At 36.7% G+C, this 24,049-nt stretch overlaps 1 protein-coding gene across 4 annotated transcripts in view; it reads left to right on the top strand.

Moving 5' to 3' along the window:
* Positions 1-24,049, top strand: part of LOC113405039 (netrin-G1-like) — a 222,498-nt gene that overhangs the window by 147,580 nt on the left and 50,869 nt on the right. Inside the window, exons 5-7 of one of the 4 annotated variants that reach the window (XM_026655569.1) lie at positions 2,916-2,942; positions 13,337-13,402; positions 15,476-15,535. The exons of 1 other annotated variant lie outside the window; for it this stretch is intronic. In XM_026655569.1, the coding sequence (XP_026511354.1) occupies positions 2,916-2,942; positions 13,337-13,402; positions 15,476-15,535 (153 nt within the window). The remainder of the gene's footprint in view (positions 1-2,915; positions 2,943-13,336; positions 13,403-15,475; positions 15,536-24,049) is intronic. 2 more of the 4 variants (XM_026655570.1, XM_026655571.1) reach the window with 2 other exon arrangements.

Genomic DNA, 24,049 nt, shown 5'->3' with positions numbered 1-24,049 from the left:
GCTTGAAGCCCTGCTGTGGAGGAGCTTGGGCTCTGGCTGTCAGCCCTGCCATGTGCAGAGCTGAAATCTGTGGTATGAAACTCAGGGGGGCAGGTGCCCCCCACCCTCCCTAAATGCCCCCCCCCGGCTTCAGTCTGAGCCCCATGATTGCAGGACTCAGGGTGGGGCTTTCTGCCCTGGCTCCTTGCCAGTCTAACGCTGGCCCTGACGACCCCCTTAAAACGGGGTAGCAACCCGCTTTGGGGTTGCAACCTACACTTTGAGAACTGCTGCTATAAAGCGTTTTCCTGTTATGTGCACAATTTATTTTTCTGTCTCCTTCCAGGGCCAAACATATTTTAGGAGACAGAGAAAAGTACACTGTCACTCAGAGCTTCTCTTTCCTTATTGAGAAATCTGTATGGAAATAGCAAAAGAAGCTTCTCAAATAGGGAATGTGAAAACAAGCTAACAAGATTAATGCAAAGTCCTTCAGGCAAGCAGTTACCTTGTTTTCATTACTCCTCATTGCTAAGGAAATGTTCATTGTTGTTTTTCATTGAGATTTTTGAGATACAGTAAAGGAAGAGAAGTACAAATTAATAAGAAAACCTCTCCCTACTTGCAACTTGCCTTGGAGAGGAAGAGAAGGTAGGTAGGGGTGTGTGTGTGTGTGTGTGTGTGTGTGTGTGTGTGTTTGTGTGTGTGTGTGTGTGTGTGTGTGTGTGTGTGTGTGTGTGTGCGCGCACATAAAAGGGAATATTAAATACCATTTCACAGGGGAGCTGTGAGAATATTACCTGCCTTTTTATCTGTACAAGTCCCATCTGTGTATAAAGAAAATAAAACATGTTAATTAAAAACATGACTAAACTGCCACACAGAAATGTAAATATATGTTACTAAAGCTCATCTAAAAATAATGTTCAAAGTTGAGTTCCTTTTCTATTAAAACAATGGGAAAGCGATTCTATCATTGTTAATCTGTTTCCAAGAAAAGATGACAGCAGTGGAATGAGAGGTTTTTTATTTCTATAAATATAATTTTAATTTTCTCTTTAAAAATATCAGTGTTGTAGTCTATGATACTAATTATATGATTCTGAAATTTTGAAACATTGCTTTAAAGGGAGTTTCCCTTTAAACATCGGTTTATTTTCAGGAGGAGTAAAATACATTATTTTATAAATAGTGTTTGCATATGGAGCCCAGTTCTGAAAATTGCTGAGAGCCTTCTATAAGGTGATACTCTGCACCTCGCATGACTGAGCGCATAGAGTTTCCAAACAGAATATAAGACTTTTGGGGCACAATTCTTACAAGTGCCCAAAAAGCATTATCTGTAATTGAGGTGGGGAGTCACAAAGGAGCAATTTAGGATTCCCTGACTCTGGAGCTAGTAGTGCTGCATGGCCCCAACCATGACATAATTTAGAGCTGCCTCAATATGTACTCCTTTTCCTCCCAGCCATGCTCCTAAACCAGATTGCCGTAGGGAATGTACAGGCAGGCCTCAACTTTATGATGTGCGACTTAAGACGAACACCACTTACAACGTTTCTGAATTGACATCCCGATTCGACTTACAACCATTGGTTTCGATGCTCAGTCCCAATAGTGTGCATTGCAGTTCCAAGTTACAATGTTTCGACTTACTACGCAATTTTCAGGAACCAATTATGTCATAAATCCAAGGACTGCCTGTATTCGGTTGTGTATTCTACATCCCCAATGATGCTGCCACCCTGGCAGAATCCCCAGCAGACTTGAGAAGCCCAAGGCTCTACTGGTGCAAAGAATCTGACAGGGCCTAGGATATAGCCATAATGCAGAGTAGGTTACTACCTAATATATGATAATGAAAATAATTATAATAAAATAAGCCTGATTCTGCAACCCTAGTCTACACTGAGTAATGCATACTCCTGCAAGTCATTCCCTTGAGTAAAGGTTGCAGAATCCATCCCATAGTTTCTCTGCATTAAGAATTTCAGGAAGGAATTTAAAAGGATAGTAGATGCTAATGAAGAAATAGATTTCTACACTATAATACCATGCCATCAAAAGTCAATAAAACTTATAAAAGGCAAACTGTTTAACTGAGATGATGCAAGTAGCAGGGATTTAAATACTGATCTGCAGTTTGTGGCTTTAGCCTATGGTCCTGTAAATAGTCTCATAGACATGTTTCACTTTAGCTAAGGAGAACTATATTGCAAGGAATATTGCACATCCACATTTTCTACAAAGTCCAGTCACACTCTAGAGTGGTTCTCCCACATTAATTCAACTTGAGAATTGAAGTGAGAGCAGAAAAATCAATGAGGGGCATGATCAATATGAGTGACCTAATGTGTTGTATTATTTTGCTCAATTAAATTTCTATTACATAGCTTAATCCAGACAACTGACAGGTAAAAGAGGAACAAAAATGATAGCTAGATAAAGTTAATCTAATAAAGAACCAAATGATTTTCAGCAGCCAACTGAAGCAGCTAATAATGCATCTAGCCCTGTATTAAAATAGTTTCCTAGATATACCTGATACATCATGGCCTGTATATATTGTCCAGAACAGAAACCTAATAACTGTTTAGTATGAATACAGAATTGTTCTGAACAACTGCATGAAGTTATGAGAGCAGAAAAAAGCTGAATGTCTCAGAAATACTCCAAATGTCATTTTTGAACACAACAAATACCTTCCAAAATTCCCTGCAATCTCATATTAAAGAACCCAAAGCGTCTACAATTAGAAATAGAAGGCTTGCATGATGTATGTGCAAGTGCTTGATTCTAGCTGTTAATTGATACAGTATTCTGAAGTTTATGGAAGTATGAGAAAAGAAGTTCCAAATATTTGATGTAATGCTGTAGCCTTTTAGACACCTACAGTAAACCACTAACTATGCCCTTTTTGCTCTCTTTTTCTACAGGTATTCCCAGTATTTCCAGTATTGGTAGTAAGTAATAAAAAGCAAATCTAGACTAGCTTTGCTATGTTATTCAGCTTCTTAGCTCTATTTTCCCAACATCCATTTCTGTTGTAGATAACGTTTCACTGAAATGTGCTTTACGGTAAGGGGACTATATTATTGACTTTGCCATGCTGCATTTACATGTAACTGCATTATGTGATCAAAGAGAATATGATATGTAGCTCATGACAGTACATCTGTCTGAAAACACAGCTTCTTGATCAGCAAATAAAAGCGTTAGCATTACAAATTGGAACATCAGGATGGCATTGGGTAGAAAAATATTATCAAGTACATTTTCTAAAACACCAAACTTTATTAATACCCAAGAAGAGTAGAGCCCTTAAAGCTATATATACAAATAGATAAATATAAGGGGAAATGGAAGAATGCACTAAAATGTATTTCTTTTTGTTTTTAATCTAGTGAATGTAGTGTATCAATCGGAGTCTTTCAATTGATTCATAGATTCCAAAGCCAGACAGGGACAATGGTGATCATTTAACGTGACCTTGTATAACACAGGCCATAGAGCTAGACTAGAGAATATCTTTTAATTGACATCAGTGGACTCTAGCTCAGGCCTTGAACAGAATAAATAGGTTCTTTGTTGAGATTCATTTTATTGTATAAAATGAAAACATTTAAAACAGCTAATAAAATACAAAATTGCCTTTTTAAAAAAATCAGCTATTATAAATAAAAACAATGCAAAAAAATAAGAATATGGTCTTTGAGTCAAACCATCCTACAGTTGTGAAGCGGGTATAGTCATGGAATGATAGCTAATTAGAAATTAAGCGCTGAAGCAGAAAAGGTATAATTCAGTAGCTGAGTGAAAGAATGTTCCTGCACAGCCTCTGCTTTGCATAGGCTTTAGGCACAGATTTTGTGCTCTGCAGGTCTATCACAATTTTAGCAGTGTCAAAAAAAGATTTGCAATACCTGATATCTGGCTGAAAAGCAATATTCTAATAATTTGGATAAAGCAGCTGCCTTGCTTCTTATAAATGCGTGGTCAGGTCTTTCAATTTATAAATCAGTTCAGTTTACTTAAGCGCATGAACAGCCTTAGGCACTGATTTGTTAAGCACTAGACAGCATATTAAATGCCGTCAAAACTAGCCTCTTTGTAAAGGGGAGTAGTGTTTCATGTCCATTTAGATGCCAGCTTAATCCTATGGCATCCAGTTTGCCACCTTAAATAGCAAAACAGCATCAACAACAACTTGCCAATGAAAGTCTTCAGTTTTGAGAGTCTAATTTTTCTGCTTTATTGTCTCCCTCGACATTTGCCTCACTGCAAATGCACAATGATGTGCTACTTTCACAACCTTGACAATTGCATTTGCACATGTATTTTGTATCCAAAAAAGGAACTAAATAAAAGGCAATAAAAAGAGATTATCAGACTATTATTATCTGGAATCCCACAGTTGTAAGTAACAGAAATGGATAAATGGCAAAATAGCTTTTTGGAGCTCAGTTGTGCTACTGTTTGTCAATACTGTGTTGCATGGACTACATCGTTGTGATTTTCACTTTACGCTCCATACAGCCTTCTTCACCACATTCACCATCTCTGAGCATCAGCAGATGTTGGCCTTTGAATACTTAATAGGGAAACTCAAATATTTTTTTAATCAGTGGTGACCTGAAAGGATGCATTGTTGACCTCTTAATTCTGTGAACTTTTACAGTGAGGTGATTAGTGTCATTTACTTATTAAAATAGACAACATTCAGTTTAACATCCCTTAGGAAATACAGTAGTTACTGCAAGTCTGTGTATTATCTTAAATATATCTGGTATAGATGTCCTTTGAATGAGATGAGGCAGGGTTCAACAAATTTTAATACCCATGTGGAATGCATGAAGCATGAGCACCAATTTATGAGTACACAAAGAGATGACTACATTGTTTGGCTTCTACCCACTACATTCCTCCTCCCCGACAGGGGTATTGAGTAGCTCGGGGGGAAAAGTGGCTGTTCATGGCACAATTTTCTAAAGGCCTTTCCTATATGATAGAAATAACAGAATTGTTGTTAAACAGTGGAGAGCCCCTTGACTTCTTGATCCTACTCCACTATGTAACTATGTTTTAACAGAATTACAATCAGTACTTAAAAAACAAACATGATTAATTACTTGAGGCTGCTTTAATGGATTCTGCATGATTTCTTCTCTTTTTGTCTATGCTAATACAATATTTGTGTTCATAAGGGTAGATTTCTGTCCTCAGCTGGGGACAGGAAATTATTCTCAGGTGACACCGTTTTTTGCCTGCTATGAAACAATAAACTGGTGTATTGGCTTTTGTATGCTTCAAACTTTTCCCAGTTTAATACAGAAAAAATGAACACAAAACTGCCAACATATAAAGAAAATGTCACTGCAACAGATGTTCATGTAACACCCATAAGACTTTTACGATCAAAGCATGCCCAAAGAAAAATCAACGATGTATATATTTATCTTTGTGTACATATATGTATAATACTGTGTTCTCTTTGATCTCAAAGCATCTCATATTAAAGCAGCACATCATTAAAGTTTAAACACAAAGAAAGAGTGGTCATTAAGTAAACATCCTTTCTGATCATCTACACACACAAAAAAAAAAATTAAACCAGAGCTTTCCCATTAAGGTCATTTGTACCTGCTGTTGTCTATCAATTGAGTAATAGGTTCTTTGGTCATTTCCAGCATACTTGATTCCAGTGCTGGTCTTTACAGCATTTTTCAGCCGTGGCTGGAAAAATATTGGTGAGATTGTTAGCAATTTATGAATCCCAAAACCATTTCATAATTATGTAAGCTTTTATGATCAGTTATGCCTTCATCCAAATTTGTAAATATTATACAAAAAGTTACTCTGACTTACTTTAAACCATAATTGTATGTAGGCAAATATATCAAAATGTATTTTATTGTGACCAAATAGCAAAGTTATTAGCTTGTACCTGTATGCCTGACTTTAAAAAACTTTAATCTTCTATCAGATAACTTCTATCCTTATTCCTGTGGAGCATAATTTCACTAATTATGCTAAACAGTTTGTTCTAAAGAGTATAATTAGACATGGGATAGGATTGACATGATGTGCAAATAGCTTTGTGTGGGTGATTATCACCTCTGAAGCCTGCTGGTGGCAGATGAGTCAGAGTTTAGCGACAGACCATATATTGAAATGCAAGATGCAATCAAGATAATCAAATAGCATTTTATGTTTTGTTTTGAGTTTGTTTTTTGTTTTTCTAATTGCCAATTTCAAATAAACAGAAATCTCTCTTGGAATGATAACCAATTCAAGACACAAAAGTAAAAAGATTGTACTGGCATGACTTTCATGCATTGCTTTCATAACCTTAAAATATCAGCTGGGTGTTTTTCAGGCTTGGCAACAGTGTCAGGATGAACACTTTTTTTAGTGGTCTCAGATATGCTTATACGAATTTGCATGTTACCCAAGGTTTTTGCTAACAAACAGTTGAGTTCCAGTTCTCTCATCATTTACATCACTGTAAATATTATGGTCCTGATATCATGCACCACTGAAGTCAGTAGGAGGTTTTGTCATTAACTTTAGGGGTTGCACGATTGAGCCCTTTTTGTAGAGCCAAGTTCTAGTCCTGAATAGATACATGCAATTCCCATTAACTTAAGTAGGAGATTCAACGTGCATAATGAAGTGCAGAATTTGGCCCTTGTTTATTAATCTCTATTATTATTTGAGTTGATCTATTAGTGCATAAAGAAAAAGTTTCTCCCAGAAATCCATCACCCTGTCAAGAGACTTCTCAGATGTTTTTCTCCTTGAAGACATTTGAAACTGGCTTGATATTATACAGCTGTTGGTTTTGACACAGCAACAACATATTCTGATTTAGGTTTTGTTTGATACAAATGTGAATTGTGAATAAAGTAACAAGGTTAATCATCTTCTTAGCCAAGCATTATTATTAATCATCATAGTCATAACATCAAAGGAAGCTACAGTATTTGTCCCCACACTCCCTCTGCCTTTGCTTTAATACTTCTAAATCCCAAAAATAAGTTTAATTTTAATTGCTCTTTAACTAATTAGGTTTTCGAGAATATAAAAAATTCATTGTGCAAGTAGAGCATTAATTTGAACTCCAGATCTGGAGGAAAACCTTAATGTCCCATATGAAAAGAGTTTGGGAGTCTTTTATACCATTTCTTCAGTAAGTCTCATCACAAATCTATTTCACATTTGTACAACCTACAGCACTTCATTCAATTTCAGGAGCAAGGGAACTTAACAACCACTTAACCCTGGAAGAGAAAATTCCCATGTGGGGTGACAGTAGTTTAGGAGAATGTATTTGCTGCAACATTGTGAAAGGTAAACTACAAAAGTTTTCATTGGGGGCAAAAAAAAAAAAGTATTTTCACCAGATCCACCAACATCACACATCTGAACAGCCTGGCTTTAGCCACCAGTAGACATAGCCAATGGCACTTCAATGTTTTTTACATTCACTATTTTTGAAGGTGCAATCTTTATCACCTCCAGCTAATTTCAAAGTTACCATGTCAGAAAGATTCTTTTTGCAGCACTATTTTAACTGCCTACACTATAGGAACTGCACTGCTGTCTTCAGTTTAATTGTTAATGAGGTAAAAGCAATCAGATGAGACACTGGAGAAAGTATGAGAATGTCAGCAAGCATTTAATCTGTGCAGTGCTGTCTGTTCTTATTGCAAAGCCACAGAAAAATGTATAGCTAAAATGACTAAAAGAATATGAAATTTTTCTCCACCCCTCTTTCCCCACATCCACCTCTTCCTCCTCCTTCCTAACAATATTCAGTGAATTCCATAGAGTATAGAAGACTGAACTCTCCAAATCAGCGCTCTGACTTTTAATCAGATCCTGATTACAGAGCGAGCGAGCGAGATCTTCTGCACCACAGTCTGATACACCAGGTCTTCAACACTTAACAGCCAATTTCACCAGTTCTGTAATAGACCAAAATAACTCTACTCCACAGGAAAAGATTCAGCACTCTCCTCCTCCATGAAGTATTTAGCTCTACTATGTATTCTTATTACTACTTTCCTTTAAATAACTAGAAAATGCCATCAAGCCTGTTGAGTTTGAAGAGACCCAGACAGTCTGCTGGTTAGAAACAGTGGATTTTTTCTGATTTATGAAAACTTTCCACCACAGGATCATCGGGGCCCATTGAAACCACTTCTGCAGAAGAGTGCTCTCCTTCTGTGAGAGAATAGCTGGACACCCAAGCCTAATTCAATTCAAATTCTTCCAACAATTGTAAAAGCTGTTATGGCTGAGAAGCTTCCAGGCCAAATAAAAGAACTCCATCTCCACTTTAATGCAGAATTTTCATCCGTCTAAGGAACAGGTATGAGATGTCCTACATTGCCCAAAAAAACCAGTCTAGCTAGCACTGGTTTACATTTTTTTAATTTTAAATTTTTGAATTTCTAAAATGAGGGAGATTTAGACTAAATTTTGTAACCTTTCTTTTTTTGCTCAGTTTTATTCTATAGTATTCTATTAACCTGTGAGAAAAAGCTGATTTCATCCCTAAGGTAAGCTTATCCCATGAGATAGGCATCACCCTAATAAGAAATACAATGAGGGGGAAATAGTGTTCTCCTTGTCATAGTTTACTCCCCGAGAGTGATAAAAATATCACCTGATCTAATTATATCCATTTATGCCAGCAATTCATATACAAATCTTCCACTGATTTAAATAGGAGTGACATATAGTTTCATTTATTAATTATTTGTATTACAGTAGCACTCAGAGGCTACAACTGAGAGCAGGGCCCCTTTGTGCGAGGCATTCTACATACACACTGTAAGAGACATGCCTTTAACTGAACTTACAGTCTAAGACGACAATAGCAGGGCCAAGCCTAAATGAAGCTTTACTTCAACTTGGAATGGTTTACATGAAATTGGACTGTGATTTTTTTAAGCCTTCATGCTTTTCTTACTTTTTAAATAAAAGTGGTTTAAAAGCTGAAGACTTTGGCCTGGTCCACACTAATCCCCCACTTCGGACTAAGGTACGCAAATTCAGCTACGTTAATAACATAGCTGAATTCAAAGTACCTTAGTCCGAACTTACCGCGGGTCCAGACGCGGCAGGCAGGCTCCCCCGTCGATGCTGCGTACTCCTCTCGCCGAGCTGGAGTACCAGCGTCGATGGCGAGCACTTCCGGGATCGATCCGGGATCGATTTCTCGCGTCTAGACAAGACGCAATAAATCGATCCCAGAAGATCGATTGCCTGCCGCCGAACCAGGAAGTAAGTGTAGACGTACCCTTTAAAACAAATTTTCCCCAATCACAAAATTCTAAATTTCTCGGACAGTTGTGTCACTGCTATTATGTACCAATCAAATGATCACTTGGTCATTCAAGTGGCCCCTGTCAACCTTCAGAGTGAACAAGACTACTTTTTATTAATTATTTTTATTAATAATTGTAAGCAAATGCAATCTTTGTGTGATATTAATAGCTTAGGAGACAAATACTCTGGTTAGGCAAAGAACATGCATAGCACATGGAGCAGTAATATCCTCTTCCATACACTCCATCAACAACGTTCCTCAACGTTCCTCTGGAAGGACAGCACCTTGGATTGAGAGCACAGTTTAATCACCATGTCAACTCAGTGTTTGGCCACTTGAAACAGCCAATAAGGGTGATGCTTAATTTCTGCTGACTGTGGCAGTGGTTTTTGTGTTCCAGTCCGTCCAGTTGGAATTGGGCTGAAACTACCAACTCGTTTCACATAAACCCTCCAAATTAAGACCATACTGTGCCAGTTGGTCCAAATTCTGATTTCCAATGACCATTTAATACATATTCCCTCCGTTCCTTTAGCACTACAGATTGTTCTAACATTGTTATAAAAGAATCCAGTGAAAAGAAAAGCAATAGGGAAAGTTCCTATTGGCCTTTAAGTCTATGAGTAAGTGATTATACACTTGTTAAACATCATACAATAGTTTTCTCCTTACTACCTGAGCAAGATGTTGCAGCAATGCACTGTCTGTACCTAGATGGATTAACCAGCAGTACAGATTTTTTTTTTCAAGTAATATTTAAAATGGATTGTCTGCTAAGCTACATGTCTCATATCCCTCTACACTTAAATGTGCCTAAAGTACTTACATTTTTAAAAAGATATATTCAAAATGTACTTTCTGAGATCACAATTCCATAGCTTTCCTCTTAAGCTAAACTTTGCTCCTCCTGTATTCTCAGAACTGTTACTGTTAGGTCTTGTCTATACAGGAAAATTGACACAGGGATAGCTATTGTAGATGAACTATTCTGAAATAGCCCCTATGTGGACACACTATTCTGAAATAAAAGTCACTGTATTCTGGATACATTATTTAACCACAAGTAATTCTTTCGTAACAATGTGATTTTTATTCCAGATTTAAAGTGCCCACATGGAGAGCTATACTGGAATATATCTATTCCAGTCAATTGCCCAGTGTAGACAAGGCCTGCCTATTAGTAACTCAGGAAAAAAAAGATTTTCACAAATTGCTGTAAATGAATGACTGGCTATTAAATAACCTATTAAAGGATTCTGACTGGTGGCTGTTCAGAGGCTGACTAATCTGTTCCAGTATCTAGCTTTTACAGTATGCATGCAATGGGCTCCTTTGATGACTCAAACTCTTCTAGAACTGAGGTTAAAAAGAGAGAACCTAACTGCACAGGAAAATATGCAATTACAAGAATGTGCTCCTACTGCATAAAGCCACAGACACAATAAAATACATAATAGAAGGATCCTGTAGGCTTAAAAGCTTAATTTCTAGAATTAACATCTACATTTTTAAACATACATAAAATAATATCACTTTCACATCATGGAATACAGCCCTAACACACTCAAGCCCAGTCAACACAAACCTTTAACCTGTGGATGTTAAAGGTCTGTACCAGATAATAAGGAGGACAGTCTATATTCTTTGTGAGGTGAGTCTTGCATGAAAGTTTTGATAGAGCAATAAAAATAGTACCCAGAAAATAAAACATTGGGTTTCAGAGATGAGAACAAAGGCTCTTTTGAGAAATTGAAAATCTTGGTGATGACAAGTTCCACCAATAGACAGGGAGGTAACAAAATAAACCTTCTACTCATCACGGAGTAGTCAAAAGAGACTTTCCTAGAAGAGAAGGAAAAAATTCTAAGTAGGAAAACTAAACCGGTCAGTGCATTAGCTACATTACCAAGGTCCAAAAGGTTTATATTTACTTGTACACATCAGGTGTATCTGCCTGAACACTGAGTAACCTCCAGGCACAAAAATGTTCAAAATTACTTCAGTTATAATACAAACACACATTTATCACGTTCTTGTGTGTCCCCTTTGCAAACTCATCTTACTGTAAATAAATTTGAAAGGTCATTAGAGTTGTATTTTCTATCCTGGTTCATCCCCTATATGGGGTCCATAGCTTAAATAGGTTTTCTGAAACAAGTTTTCATAATATAATCTACAGCACTTGAGTGAAAACATCCTGTACGGCTATCAGCAATATTACTGAGAGAACTGTAAATTGGTTGATATCTCTAGTCATGTGATTAGTAGGCTCATTCAGACAAGAGACTGAAAATATAGGTCTCAAAGTAGGAATTGCTCTGATTACTATGATAAGGCATATATTTTAGTTAGTGACAGATCCTCAGTAGGGCTGGTCTTAAATGTATTACAGAGCTTTAGGGAGACAAGGTGGGTAAAGTAATATCTTTAATTAGACCAACTTCTGTTGGGGGGAGAGAGGCTTTTGAGCTTAGGCAGAGCTCTTCTTCAGGTCTGGGAAAGGTACTTGTGTCACAGCTAAAAACAAGGTGGAACAGATTGTTTAGCTTAAGTAGTTAACATATATTTCAAGGGGCCATTTAAGGTAAAGTGGCCCTTTAACACTCCTCCAGTCATAGGGAGGAAGGGAAGGGGGGAAAGCAGCTGGGAGGGGGGTCGTTAGTGGGATAAAGAGAGCATTGTAGTAGCCCATAAATCCAGTGTGTCTATTCAGTCCATGATTTTTAGTATCTAGCAAAGTTATGAATTTAAGCTCCCAAGTTCGTCTTTTGAAAGTGTTGTGCAGATTTCCTTTGAGCTTTGACATAATATGATGTTATTGCTGATAATGCCTAGGCCATTTCAGCTGATGGCCACCTTACTATTCTAATTTTTGGAGGGTATGTGCCAAGAAGAGAGCCATTCTGCTAGACGTAACTTTAGTCTGTCTCAAAGATTTTTGATGTATTATTACACAGTGGCTAGGGGAGTAAAAGGATCAGATCCTATCAGACCACAGGTAAGACAGCTAGGAGATTCCTATTCTCTTTATTCAGACCGTGCGTGCGTGCGAGACATACAGAGGCTATATTCAGTGTCCCTTAACATCTTTAGATCAATCCTCAGTTATTCAAACACAAGACCAAATAAAGTAATTTGTCGACTTGCTTTTGGTGATCCGTTATCAGAGCTATGTCAGTACTCTAGAAAAAGGGAAGCTATCTCACAGGTGCATACAATTCTAGCCACTCTTTCATCAAGTGCTATGGTGATCTCTCTACCTCTACAAATACACGTTTTTGATACCTTTCATTCATGTGTGCTCTCTTTCCCATTGGCTGCTGCCATGCACTTTCTATATGTGTGAACTGATGCATCTGACGAAGAGAAGGGGGGATTCATCTTTTATTGGAAAATCTGTGGTTTGGGAACCTACCCAACTAATTCAGAAATCTTTCCCTTTATCTAACGTTTTTAAGAAAAAATTAATTTCCTTATTTATTTAAAAGAAATCAAGCTATATAAGATATTGATGGGGCAATGGGAAAGAGATACAATATACAAAATTAAGAACAAAATAACCCACTCCCCTAGTAAATATAACTTGCTGATAGCAGAAGCTTTTTTTTTTTTTTAATATAAGTATATGTAGGTTTAAAGTCCTTAAAATGAGATGTTATGGTAAGAAATTACTGTATTTATATTATATTGTCATTTTATCTCTGGACGCTAGGTTTAAAATAATAGCATGAACAGAAAGGTTCCTGGTTTGGGATTAGTGTTTTATATATAAACACTGCAGTTAATATCTAAAATCCTGAAAGATAAATTGCTATATACAGTATTTAATGTCCATTCAGTGTTTTGGGAATCATCAATTGCTTGTTCTTGTTCAATGTGGGAGTAACATATTGTTCAAGTGCATCATAGACAAGTCCAGTAGCAGATGTTTGTGGTTTATGTCGTTGTCCATACACTTCTCTGTTTAGAACAATATCACATATGTAAATAACAAATCATGATTTTTCCTGATGCATGCAGATCCACCAAAGTTTGATAGGATATGGCCGAATATTTCTTCCCTTGAGGTTTCTAAACCAAATCAAGGTAGGATTCTGTAAAATTCCTACTGGTCGAAAGTTACTTACATTGCTTTAATAAAATCCCACATGTTGGCAAAAAATAATAATAATCCAGCTCCTTTTTCTCTTGGTACTAAGTAATGGTATTGTCAAAACCAATCTATTGAGAATTAGCGTAAATGAAATTTTACATGAAAAAGGCTTTTTTTAATATATAGATTCTGGACTAGAAACACTACTGCAAAAAGTATGGAAAAGAAGCCACCAAAGTTGTAAGCAATTTCATAGATTAAATTTAAAGTGAGTCTCTGGAGAAGCCTGGAATTGTATAGACATCACCGTTTGCTTTATGAGAAAGTTTCAAGACTTTTGAGTGCCAGAGATTTCCATTGTCTACATCAAACCCATTTCTTAATGTCTCTCTTTCACTTTGTTTTCTTACGTGAACTGAATGTTATTCCCATTTGTATTCAGAGCTCAGCTGCATAGTCCAAGACAGTTGGACCATAGTCTCCTGGAATTTATTTTAACAATCTTATTTACAGTATTTTCAGAATTTGGGGTTTCTTCCATTTTTTTTTTTTTTTTTTTTTAGCAGGTCAGGTCACAGAAGAGATGTTTCTAAGTATTCTTCATTGTGCTCTATAAGCTACATTTCCTCTAGCATTGACAGCAATCTCTCTGAAATCCCTAGTGCAATACTTCTGCATCTGAATTCCAATGACATACAAAAAATTACAAGTGACAGACTGTGGCATGATGATTACTGCAGAAAGGGATAGAGTGATTTTTAAGAGTAATAAAATATAAAGTAAAATGCTTTTTCATTTGGATTTGTGTTCATACTAGCTTTTATGCTGCAAATTTTGACAATCAAATGTAAACCCGTTCATTATTTAACATGAAATCCCCTTGCTCTCCCCAACCTCCCCTACACCTTCCCCCCAGAATTGCAGAACTCTGGCCTGCAGCTTGCCATGGTTATGCACAGGATGTTCTTTTTAAACTCTAATGAATACAGATGGAGGAGGAGGAAATGAGCAAGAGGAAGATCCAGGAAATAGCTGTTAAACTAAACAAAATACATTAGCAATTTGTTGGGGAGTTATATTGTAAGGACTACAGTATTAGTCCTTGATCATGGTGATGAAACAGACTGCCCTAGATACACATAGGTTACTAACAAATAGAATCATCTTAATCAGCTAGTCCATGTTATATTTTCCAAGTTTCTGCATGTGTTCCTTAAAGAAGAAAAACAAATTGATTTCTGCTCTACTGCTTTCTTTAAGGATTAGCAGCAACGTTTAGTTTGTTATTCATATGCATTATCAATCAAAACATCCTCAACAAAATGACACTTAGCATTTCTAATGGATTTCATAGTTTAACAAATTATACTGCAAGTGATTAACATCACTTCACAATGCATCTTGAGCAGTACAAGATTATGCATTGTTCCCACACACAAGTTTTTCTTTAGCTTTTACATGTTAGGAGAGAACACAAAGCACAAAAAACTTCAACTATTTTGTGGTTAGATTACTTGTTTGGAGCATATTGTTAAGAGTTTAATATTTATCAGAATTAAGATCCTTGAGTCAAGTATATGAAGTATAATATATGCACATCCTGATTACAGAATGCTGCCTATACCTGTACATTATTTATTATGCTTTTCTTTATAGTACAATTAGAACAACATCTGTACATAAATTTGATCAAAACTATATAGACCATGAGGCATATTGTATAGTCAGTAATTATGGACTTGGGAAGAAACTCCTTAGGTCATGTATAACATCTGAGCCAAAGCCAAATAAGAATGCAGATACGACTATTAAAACCATCTCTCCTTCCTGTTTTAAAACCTTTCATCATTTCCAATACCTTAATCATTGATAGCGTTTCACCCATTTTCACCTCAATATCAACCTTCCCTTTCAGAACAGTAAACAATTAAAAAATACTCACTTATGTTGAATTTTTTAAAGCTAATTAAAAATGTAGTGACTAAAGTAATTCATTTTTAAGCTTTTTTATTTGTTCCTATATGATACCTTTCTAATTTATTGTTCATGTTTTTAAACCTATCCAGTTACTCCCAAATTAGCTTTGTCAACTGTTTCTTCTGTTCAAGTTGCAAACCACAAGAGAGGTAGGAATTCTTGGATTCATACAGTGATTTCCTAGTGTTATGTGTTGTGAGAACATTGCACTGTATGAATCTGGAATATCTGTGAAGTGTACCTATCAGTTTATTGGTGAGGCATGTTTATTGACAGCAATAAAAGCATTAAGTATCACAAACAACATAAGCCATAGCGAAGAACAGAATAAATATGCTTTATAGACAATCTCTGCTTGTATATAAAATAGTGGAGCATTTGTTTTTTGAAAGAATTAAATGTGAGTAAGAATATGGCAGTCCAGGTTGTTGTTTAGAAAACTAACATGTTAGCCTAACGATTATCTTTGTCACTAATTTACATAGACTGTAAATGAGGAAATGTAAATGAATTAGTTGAGGGCCGGCAATATGGAAATGATCTCTTGTTCATATCCTCTAGAATAAAACAAATACCATCTGGTGTAAGGATATGATATTCAAAAAAGTCTCCTATTGCACTGGTAGTATACCATACATCTCCATTGTATGTTAATATAGTACAAACTTTATTTATAGGCATGCATTGGTTTACATATCAACAGATATGATTTTAATATAAACATCGCGGAATTATATTGGCATTTTGAAAGGATAGCAGTATTGCCTTGATGACTTAAAGACAAGCAGTTGTAGCTAAATATCTGTCATTCACAGTCTGAAATCCATCTGAGAACTTTTTCCTCATCATTTGATCTGTCTGGTGTATGTATAAAAGGTGTTCTGTTTTTTCTCATTTATCATTGTCAACAGCTCATTATTCATGAAACATGAGTTACTAAGGCATAGGTTTATTTAACAAAAATCTGAATTAAGTTTGACCCAGTCAATGAAACTGATAATGAACCATACTGTTTGTTATGAAACTGAAGCAGCTTATTTCTAAAGTTATAATGAAAATCTAATTTGCTAGTGTGTAGTGGAGGAAGAGGGAGAGAGATCTGTCAGGAAATGAAAAAATGAGACTTTTTAAAAAATTCTCTCTTCTTGAAAGAGTCTTGTATTCTGTTAATTAAAATAGGGAAGCAACGGGTGTCTTACGCATCACCTAAGGAATGTCTTTTTTCAAAAATTATGATTCTCTTCCATATACCTCTACAGCTGTTCATGTGACAGTTTCACTGGGAATGGTTCAAGCCTGAGCTGGAGCTAGACTCCACAGCACAGGACAGTATCATTTCACACATGTGACTGCATAGCTGCATTTCCTCATAAAGGAATGAGAGGTATTAAAACTAGAAGCGGAGAAGAATAAAATGATTGATGGTTGATATTATTTTATGCATCTCCTTTAAACTGCAATTGTATCTTGATTTTGCAATATTGATAGGATTGTTTTTATAGAAAAGCACCTTTAATGGGTCTTCTCGTTCATCCCTTTGCATTTTGATAAGGGATTTGATAATTCCTGATTCATCCAGAGAGATGGTTATCAAATCTGGTCTTGACTATCTCTGCGCTCCTTTTCTTTGCTTTAAATATACCCACCTATCTTAACCTTTCCTCTGAGATTTTATTTTCCAAACCATTTACCATTTATTGTTACTCAGCTTTAAACTCTCTCCAATTTGTCTGTCTTTTCTGACATGTGGTGCTCAAAACTGAAAGCAGCATATGCCAACATTGTAAGCACTTCTCATATTTTTTTTGTTAGTGCTTTAGCACACTAGCTTTTACCACCTCACCCCCATATCAGTGATTGAATGGCTTTGCCTATGATGGAATTCTGCCTTGGCTGCCAGACAGACCTGTGTGTCTAAGGGCTTGTCTACACTACCGCGGTAGTTCGACGGCTGGCAATCGAACTTCCGGGTTCGATTTATCGCGTCTGGTGTGGACGCGATAATTCGAACCAGGAAGTGCTCGCCGTCGACTGCGGTACTCCACGTCAGCGAGAGGAGTACCGCGGAGTCGACGGGGGAGCCTGCCTGCCGTGTGTGGACCGCGTCTGAACCGCGGTAAATTCGAACTAAGGTATGTCGACTTCAGCTACGTTATTCACGTAGCTGAAGTTGCGTACCTTAGATCGAATTGGGGTGTTAGTGTAGACCAGGCCTTAGAAACTAAAGTTGTATTTCAGCCTATACTAATCAGAGGGTAATAATATCATACTCTGGTCTTTCAGTGTAAGGGTTAGGGTGACTCACTTGTTCCTATGCCAGAAAGGTGAGAAAGCTGCAACAGTGGCAATATGCATTATCTTTAGACCTGGACAGATTAAATGTTTATTGCCAAATATCAGTAAACTTCAATGTCACTGTACATACACATACAAAAAAAATCCATCAACAATAATGGAAATATACAGATAAGCAAAGTCAGAAAAATGCTGCTTAAGAACTTATTAAAGTTTGATGTAACGATATTTACTGTGTATATTTTGACATGTGATTTTGACAATTTGTGTTTTAATGCATATAAAGTTTTAACTTTTGGAATCTCAGTGTCTACTACCATTAAATAGATATTGTCTGACCCTCCTATTGTCTGACACTCATCCCCATAATTTCCAACTGTGAACATTTAAATTGATAAAAAATGAACAATGCTTTGAAATAAACATTGATATTATCCACCAAAAATATCAAAAAACAAAAATAGAATTCTGCCAACCCTGTTTTATCGTCCCAGCTTGTAAGATGTAGCATGCAATTCTAGGTACTATGTTCTACTGGGCTGTGATAACAGGCCTAATATTACCAGTGGAGAAATTACCTGATCCTCATTTACATGAAAACCCCTTTACATCATTGTCACAATGTAAGCCCATTTTAGGGCACCAGAACAGTGTGAAAGAGAATTAGTGTAAATGAAAATCAAGCCCAATGGCTACAGGCCAAGGCAGAACGCTCATTATTGTATTAGCAATTATCTTATTTAATGATAAAGAAGCTGTGGTTATTTCTTTCACTTTCCACCACAGCTTACCCTTAATCAGACACTAGACTGTCTCTGAGGTTAATTTATATCAAGTAACACTATCAGTCTAATGGCCAAGGTTCCCAAATCTTCACCTAACCTTAATGGAGTAAACTATCAGGGTTGGCTACACATACAGCACTGGAACACTTAGTGAAGATTCTATCTACACCGACGGGAGAGTTTCTTCCATTGATGTGGGTATTCCACCTCCCCGAGAGGCGGTAGCTGGGTTGACAGGAGGAGCCTTAACTCACAAAGCTATTTCTCTCATGTAATAGAAGTATCAGGGTCCATGTTAGTGTGGTTAAGTACAAGACACAGTTTCATTTTTTTCTTTAGTACTGATGAAACAAGAACAAGTGCGTGGAGTCACCTACTATGATATGTCTGTCAGAGTGTGTGAAAAAGAGGGAGAGAAAACTGAGTCAGCTATAACTACAGAATGTGCTTCTTTAGTCCAAACTATATTTTGGACCAAGTTCTGTTACAACTATTTAATGAATTTTTATGCAGCTTTGTTTTTCCTAGCTTTGTAAGAGTTTATGATATTATTGTATTGAAAGGTTACATCACAGGGCCATGCGGGTGAGTTTTGGTCATTCATAGCACATTCATTAGCTTCCTCTCTGCTCACTAATAGATGTTAGCAATCGTACCGTCAGATTCCCTACCTCCCCTTTATAATGAACATACTTTCATTACCTAATGATCTGATATTATACAACGGCTGGTTGGAAGTTGGCAAAGCAAGGTAAATTATTTCTTCCAAATCCACCTACAATATGACTTCATTGATTGGCCAGTTGGCTTGATTGTAGGTTCAGTATGTTTGGTGTCCTTATCCCAGAAATTAATTATGCCACTATAGCAGACCACAGAGTCTCTGTCAGATCAGAGAGAAGGGTACAGGACTGCTTCAAAATCTTGTGTTGCTAGCAGGTCATTACAAAAGCTAAGGACAAGCTGATCAGACATCTTAGCCTTATGTGTCATGCTTAGTTACAACAACAAAAAATTGCTAATAAAAGTTTAGGATGACTTTTTTGTGCCCAAGTCATAAATTGGTTTTATAAATAAAGACAGAATTCCAATGCCTGTTATATTTTTTCAATACAATTATAGTGGCTAAAGTGGGCACTACAAGTTAGATGGCTATGGTAACCATTCTTCCTATTCTACACAAACGGAAGAATTTTCCATGATATTTTTGAAATGCGAAAAGTTCTCTCATCGGTATAAAGATAGGTTGGGTATTGACTCAAGATGACAGTTTAACTGGCATTAAAATGGCACTCATCTCTGTTCCTTTCTGTCCTTACAAGTTAATTGTTTTGGGAATGCTGGCCAAAATTTTCAAATTCGGATGCATTATGCATCTCAGTGAAATAGCCTGATTTTCATAGGTATTCAACATCCACAACTTTTATTTACTTAAGCATGAGTTATGCTTATTCAGCATCTCTAAGAATCAGAGTGGTTTATTTTGGTGCTTAACTGTGGATTTAAATGCCTGACTTTGGGCACCCAAGTTTGACAATTTTGTCCTATGTATTTAACATTTTGTAATTTTTTTTAAGTGTAAGAAAGTTTTGCACGTGTTTTGAGTATTTCCATATCAAATGTGCAAAAGATATGCATTTGTAAACCGAGCCTACAAAACCCTTGAAAGGTTTACAACTGCAAATGCGTCATTTCCATCAGATCTACTGAGGAGAAGCAATCTTCAGAGTCATGAATGTCTGATCATTTTAACCTGCCTGAAACAGATGTCATGTTCATGCCAGTCAAACATCTGTTGTTGTCCATGTGTTACACTGACTAACATGTATGTGCTCCCATTCATCTTCTATGCATAGTGCATTTTAACCAAGCATGTAATGTGCTATTACTCTGCTACTGTATACATTTTGTATACATTTCTGTTCTTCCTTGCAAGACTGTGAATGCTTCGGCCACTCCAACCGGTGCAGTTACATCGAGCTGCTAAATACAGTCATTTGCGTGAGCTGTAAACACAACACTAGAGGGCAGCACTGTGAGTTATGCAGGCTGGGCTACTTCAGAAATGCTTCTGCAGAGCTGGACGATGAAAATGTATGCATAGGTCAGTTTCATTATAATTCCGGCTTTTGTTCTTTGCCTTTTCAGCTATTGGGAGCTACTAGTGAGTCAGCTAGCAATTTGTACCACCGCTATATATATTGGCCAACTGACCCAGAATGAGCTTTTTCAATGGATAAGAGCATCTCCTGTGTAGACATTGTATGCATTTGCCCCTGTTTTAATTGTGGCCTTGGGGCTGTATTTTGAATGTCTATAAGAACAATATAAAGCAGCAAAATCATTGCTAAAGCTTTTAGGAAGCTCTTCACAGGAGCTCTGGGATAAACTGATTGTGCAGTGCTTCCACACAGAAGAAATCACATGGGAGTTGCAAAACATAAGGACTGAGCCTTAAGTTATAAGCTCAGATCTTGCAGTTGGGCCAATGTGTACAGACCCTTGCACCTACAGGGAGACCCATAAGAGTTAATCTGAGGGCAAGACCAGTGTCTATATTTGTAACAACATTTTTATGCATCCAGATTTCAAAAATAAACATACTGTGCCCAATTGTCTTCTCAGATAAAAGGGTATAATTCCCTTCACTTTTAATGTATGCCCTTGTAGCTGAGAGCATAATTTTTCAAATCAGTTATATCCAACAAAATAAGTCAGATGCCAAAACTCACAAAAAAAATTTCTATGAGCCATATCTGATAGTTTTGAAGAAAACTCCTGAGGGTCAATGATGCTTCAAACATGTATACACTATAATCCCATGAAAACTTCCAAACAGCTAAAACCAGGAGAATGCCAGAACAGAATACCATTAATAAGAATGACATACAGAAGAGAATATAAGACATTTGTTGCACTGAGGCATACTTACATTATCTCAAATACTGTTTAGTGAGAAAGAGGTTGGACTATCTGGATGAAAATTTAACATATAGTATGTTGAAAGTACAGGTTCATTCTATGGCCATTAGTTAACAAATGGCCTTAAAAGCTTGTTCCAATTATAAACAGAGCTAGAGTGTGTTTTACAATATTGCTTATAACTATGATCCTCATTATAGTCAGTCATGGATTTCAACTATATCCATTCACCCCATCTACAAAGCAGGATGCTTTCTGTCATTAATCAGAGAGTAACCAAAGAGTTAATACAGGACTGAAAAAAGTAATATTTTTGTGCAATTCAAAAATAGACTGTGGACACATTTTCATAGTAAGTCACATTTCATGTGACTTTTTTTAATTCATTGGAAAGATTCTGCCAAAACCTATTTAGATTACCATTTGTTCCAATCTGCAACTTATCGATATATTTTGTATTTAATGAAAAACAAGACACAGGCATACTGTATTTCATGTGTCCTTTTTAACACTGGTTGATACCATGTGAAATAAAGTGCATTATTCCCTTTGACATTAATTAAACTGAGCTAATATGAACTTCAGTATGACAATTAGAAAGTCAGCAGCTCACATTATCCTGTTAAATAAAATAAACATATGCCATATATAGTACTGTTGAACAGAACTATCCCTTCCTAGTAATTGTTTGCTGTGGACAAGGGACATTGTCTTTATGACAACAGGGTTGTGTACTTTAAACTGGCTAAAGAAGCTCAGAGATATGGAAAGATATCTAGTAACCTTTCCTTTTTTTTCCATAGACACATTCACTAGATTGTCACCTAATATTCATTGAAATACTGGGGGGGGGGGGATCAATAGTTATTGCAGTGTGGGCAGCATGGAGGGGTTAATAAAGGAGGAGCCAAAAATGATGACTTTTAAAAATAATTTGCAAGCAATACATTTAGAATTAGTTCACAAAATGAACAACTGAGCAGATTTCAGCATTCCTCAGACTCAGCAGAAATAAAATTTTAAAAACTTTAATCAGGAAGATTCTTCAGAAAATAAAAATATACAGAGCATTTCCTGACTTCACACCCTAATGTAAACAAAATTCTCATGGGCTCCTATCGGCATTGTACCCTGTGGGATGACTGCAAAAAGGGCAAAATAATACCTATCAGACAATGTCATTTTAAATAAAAAATATAAATCAAATATAGAACAGTTCCTCAGGTTTGCAGTTTATCATACTGCATACAAAATCTACATATGCTGACTGATGCCCCGACTCAGAAAAACGTCCTTAAAGTCAGTTTGACTAATGCCAAGTCTACACTACAGACCTTTAGCAATACACCTCTACCCAATATAACGCGCCCCGATATAACACGAATTCAGATATAACGTAGTAAAGCAGTGCTCCGGGGTGGGGGGGCTGCGCAGTCCTTCGGATCAAAGCAAGTTCAATATAACGCAGTTTCACCTATAACGCGGTAAGATTTTTTGGCTCCCGAGGACAGCACTATATCGGGGTAGAGGTGTATAACTACATTGCTCAGAGGTGTGGAATACACACCTAACTCCCCCTCCCCCCAACGTAGACAGCACTATGTCAACGGGAGAGCTTCTCCCTCCGACATAGCCCTTTAGCGGAGGTGGATTAACTACACCATCAGGAGAAGCTCTCCCACCAGTGTAGGAGCATCTTACTAAAACGCTACAGTGGCACCTGTGCTGCTCTAGTACTGTACAAGATGACAAGCCCTTAGGCACACACTGCAAAACTTTCCTGAAAAGGGTTGGATGTAAGCATGTGCTTGAGTGCTTTCCTGTGTTGGGGCTCTAGAGACTTGATCCTGCAAGCCGCTGCGCAATCTCAACTCCCCTCAATTTCAGTGAGAGTTAAAGATACGCAACACTTCCGAGACTCAAGCCTGCAATGTGTCTCACTCTATTGGAAATGCTCATTTGATTACCCAGAGCCTGAGAGCCACTCAGTGTTGTGGGTTTTAATTACACATTTAGTAGATCGGTGGACAAGCTAATAAGGAGATTTGCATTGATATTTACATATGAATATCTTATTTTTCCAGTGCAGTGGTTTTTCCCATTTCCAGACAGAGTGTTTAGGAAAATTAAAAATGTTTGGCTAAGCTAGCTTTATCAAGGGAAATATTTATTGACATTATTCAAACCAAGTAAAAAATATACATGGTAAGTGTATGGATAAAAAAAATGACAGCTACATAATATACATTAGTCAAGATTAGACCAAATGGAGGAAACATACAATGTGTTGCTTTTAGAAATGACAGAGATACAAATAACTGAGATACTGAGAATGTTTTTAGCTGTGAACTCAAATAAGAACATTTTATACAGTGGGCTTACATCTGAATCAACAAGCTCTTACACTGAAGGAACAGTAACAGTATTTGAAGAATTACACTTAAATATAATTTGCACAAGGTCTCAAAAGCCATATAATGCTTTATTTTGCAGAGGCCATTGGCTACTTTGTACTGCATGTACATGGTGATTAGTTGTTTTGTAATTACTGATGACGCACTTGGCTTTTCAATATAAACTTCAAATACCAGTACCAGGTCTTTGAATTATGCAATTACTCTGTGGTGTGATACCGTAATTACATGAAGGTAACGCATTTAG

This window comes from Terrapene carolina, unplaced genomic scaffold, assembly GCF_002925995.2.
Source record: "Terrapene carolina triunguis isolate 2854851 unplaced genomic scaffold, T_m_triunguis-2.0 Scaffold210, whole genome shotgun sequence".
NCBI classification, from domain to species: Eukaryota; Metazoa; Chordata; order Testudines; family Emydidae; genus Terrapene; species Terrapene triunguis.
The sequence above is the reverse complement of the archived record's forward strand: the minus strand, read 5'-3'. Positions and strand labels throughout refer to the sequence as shown.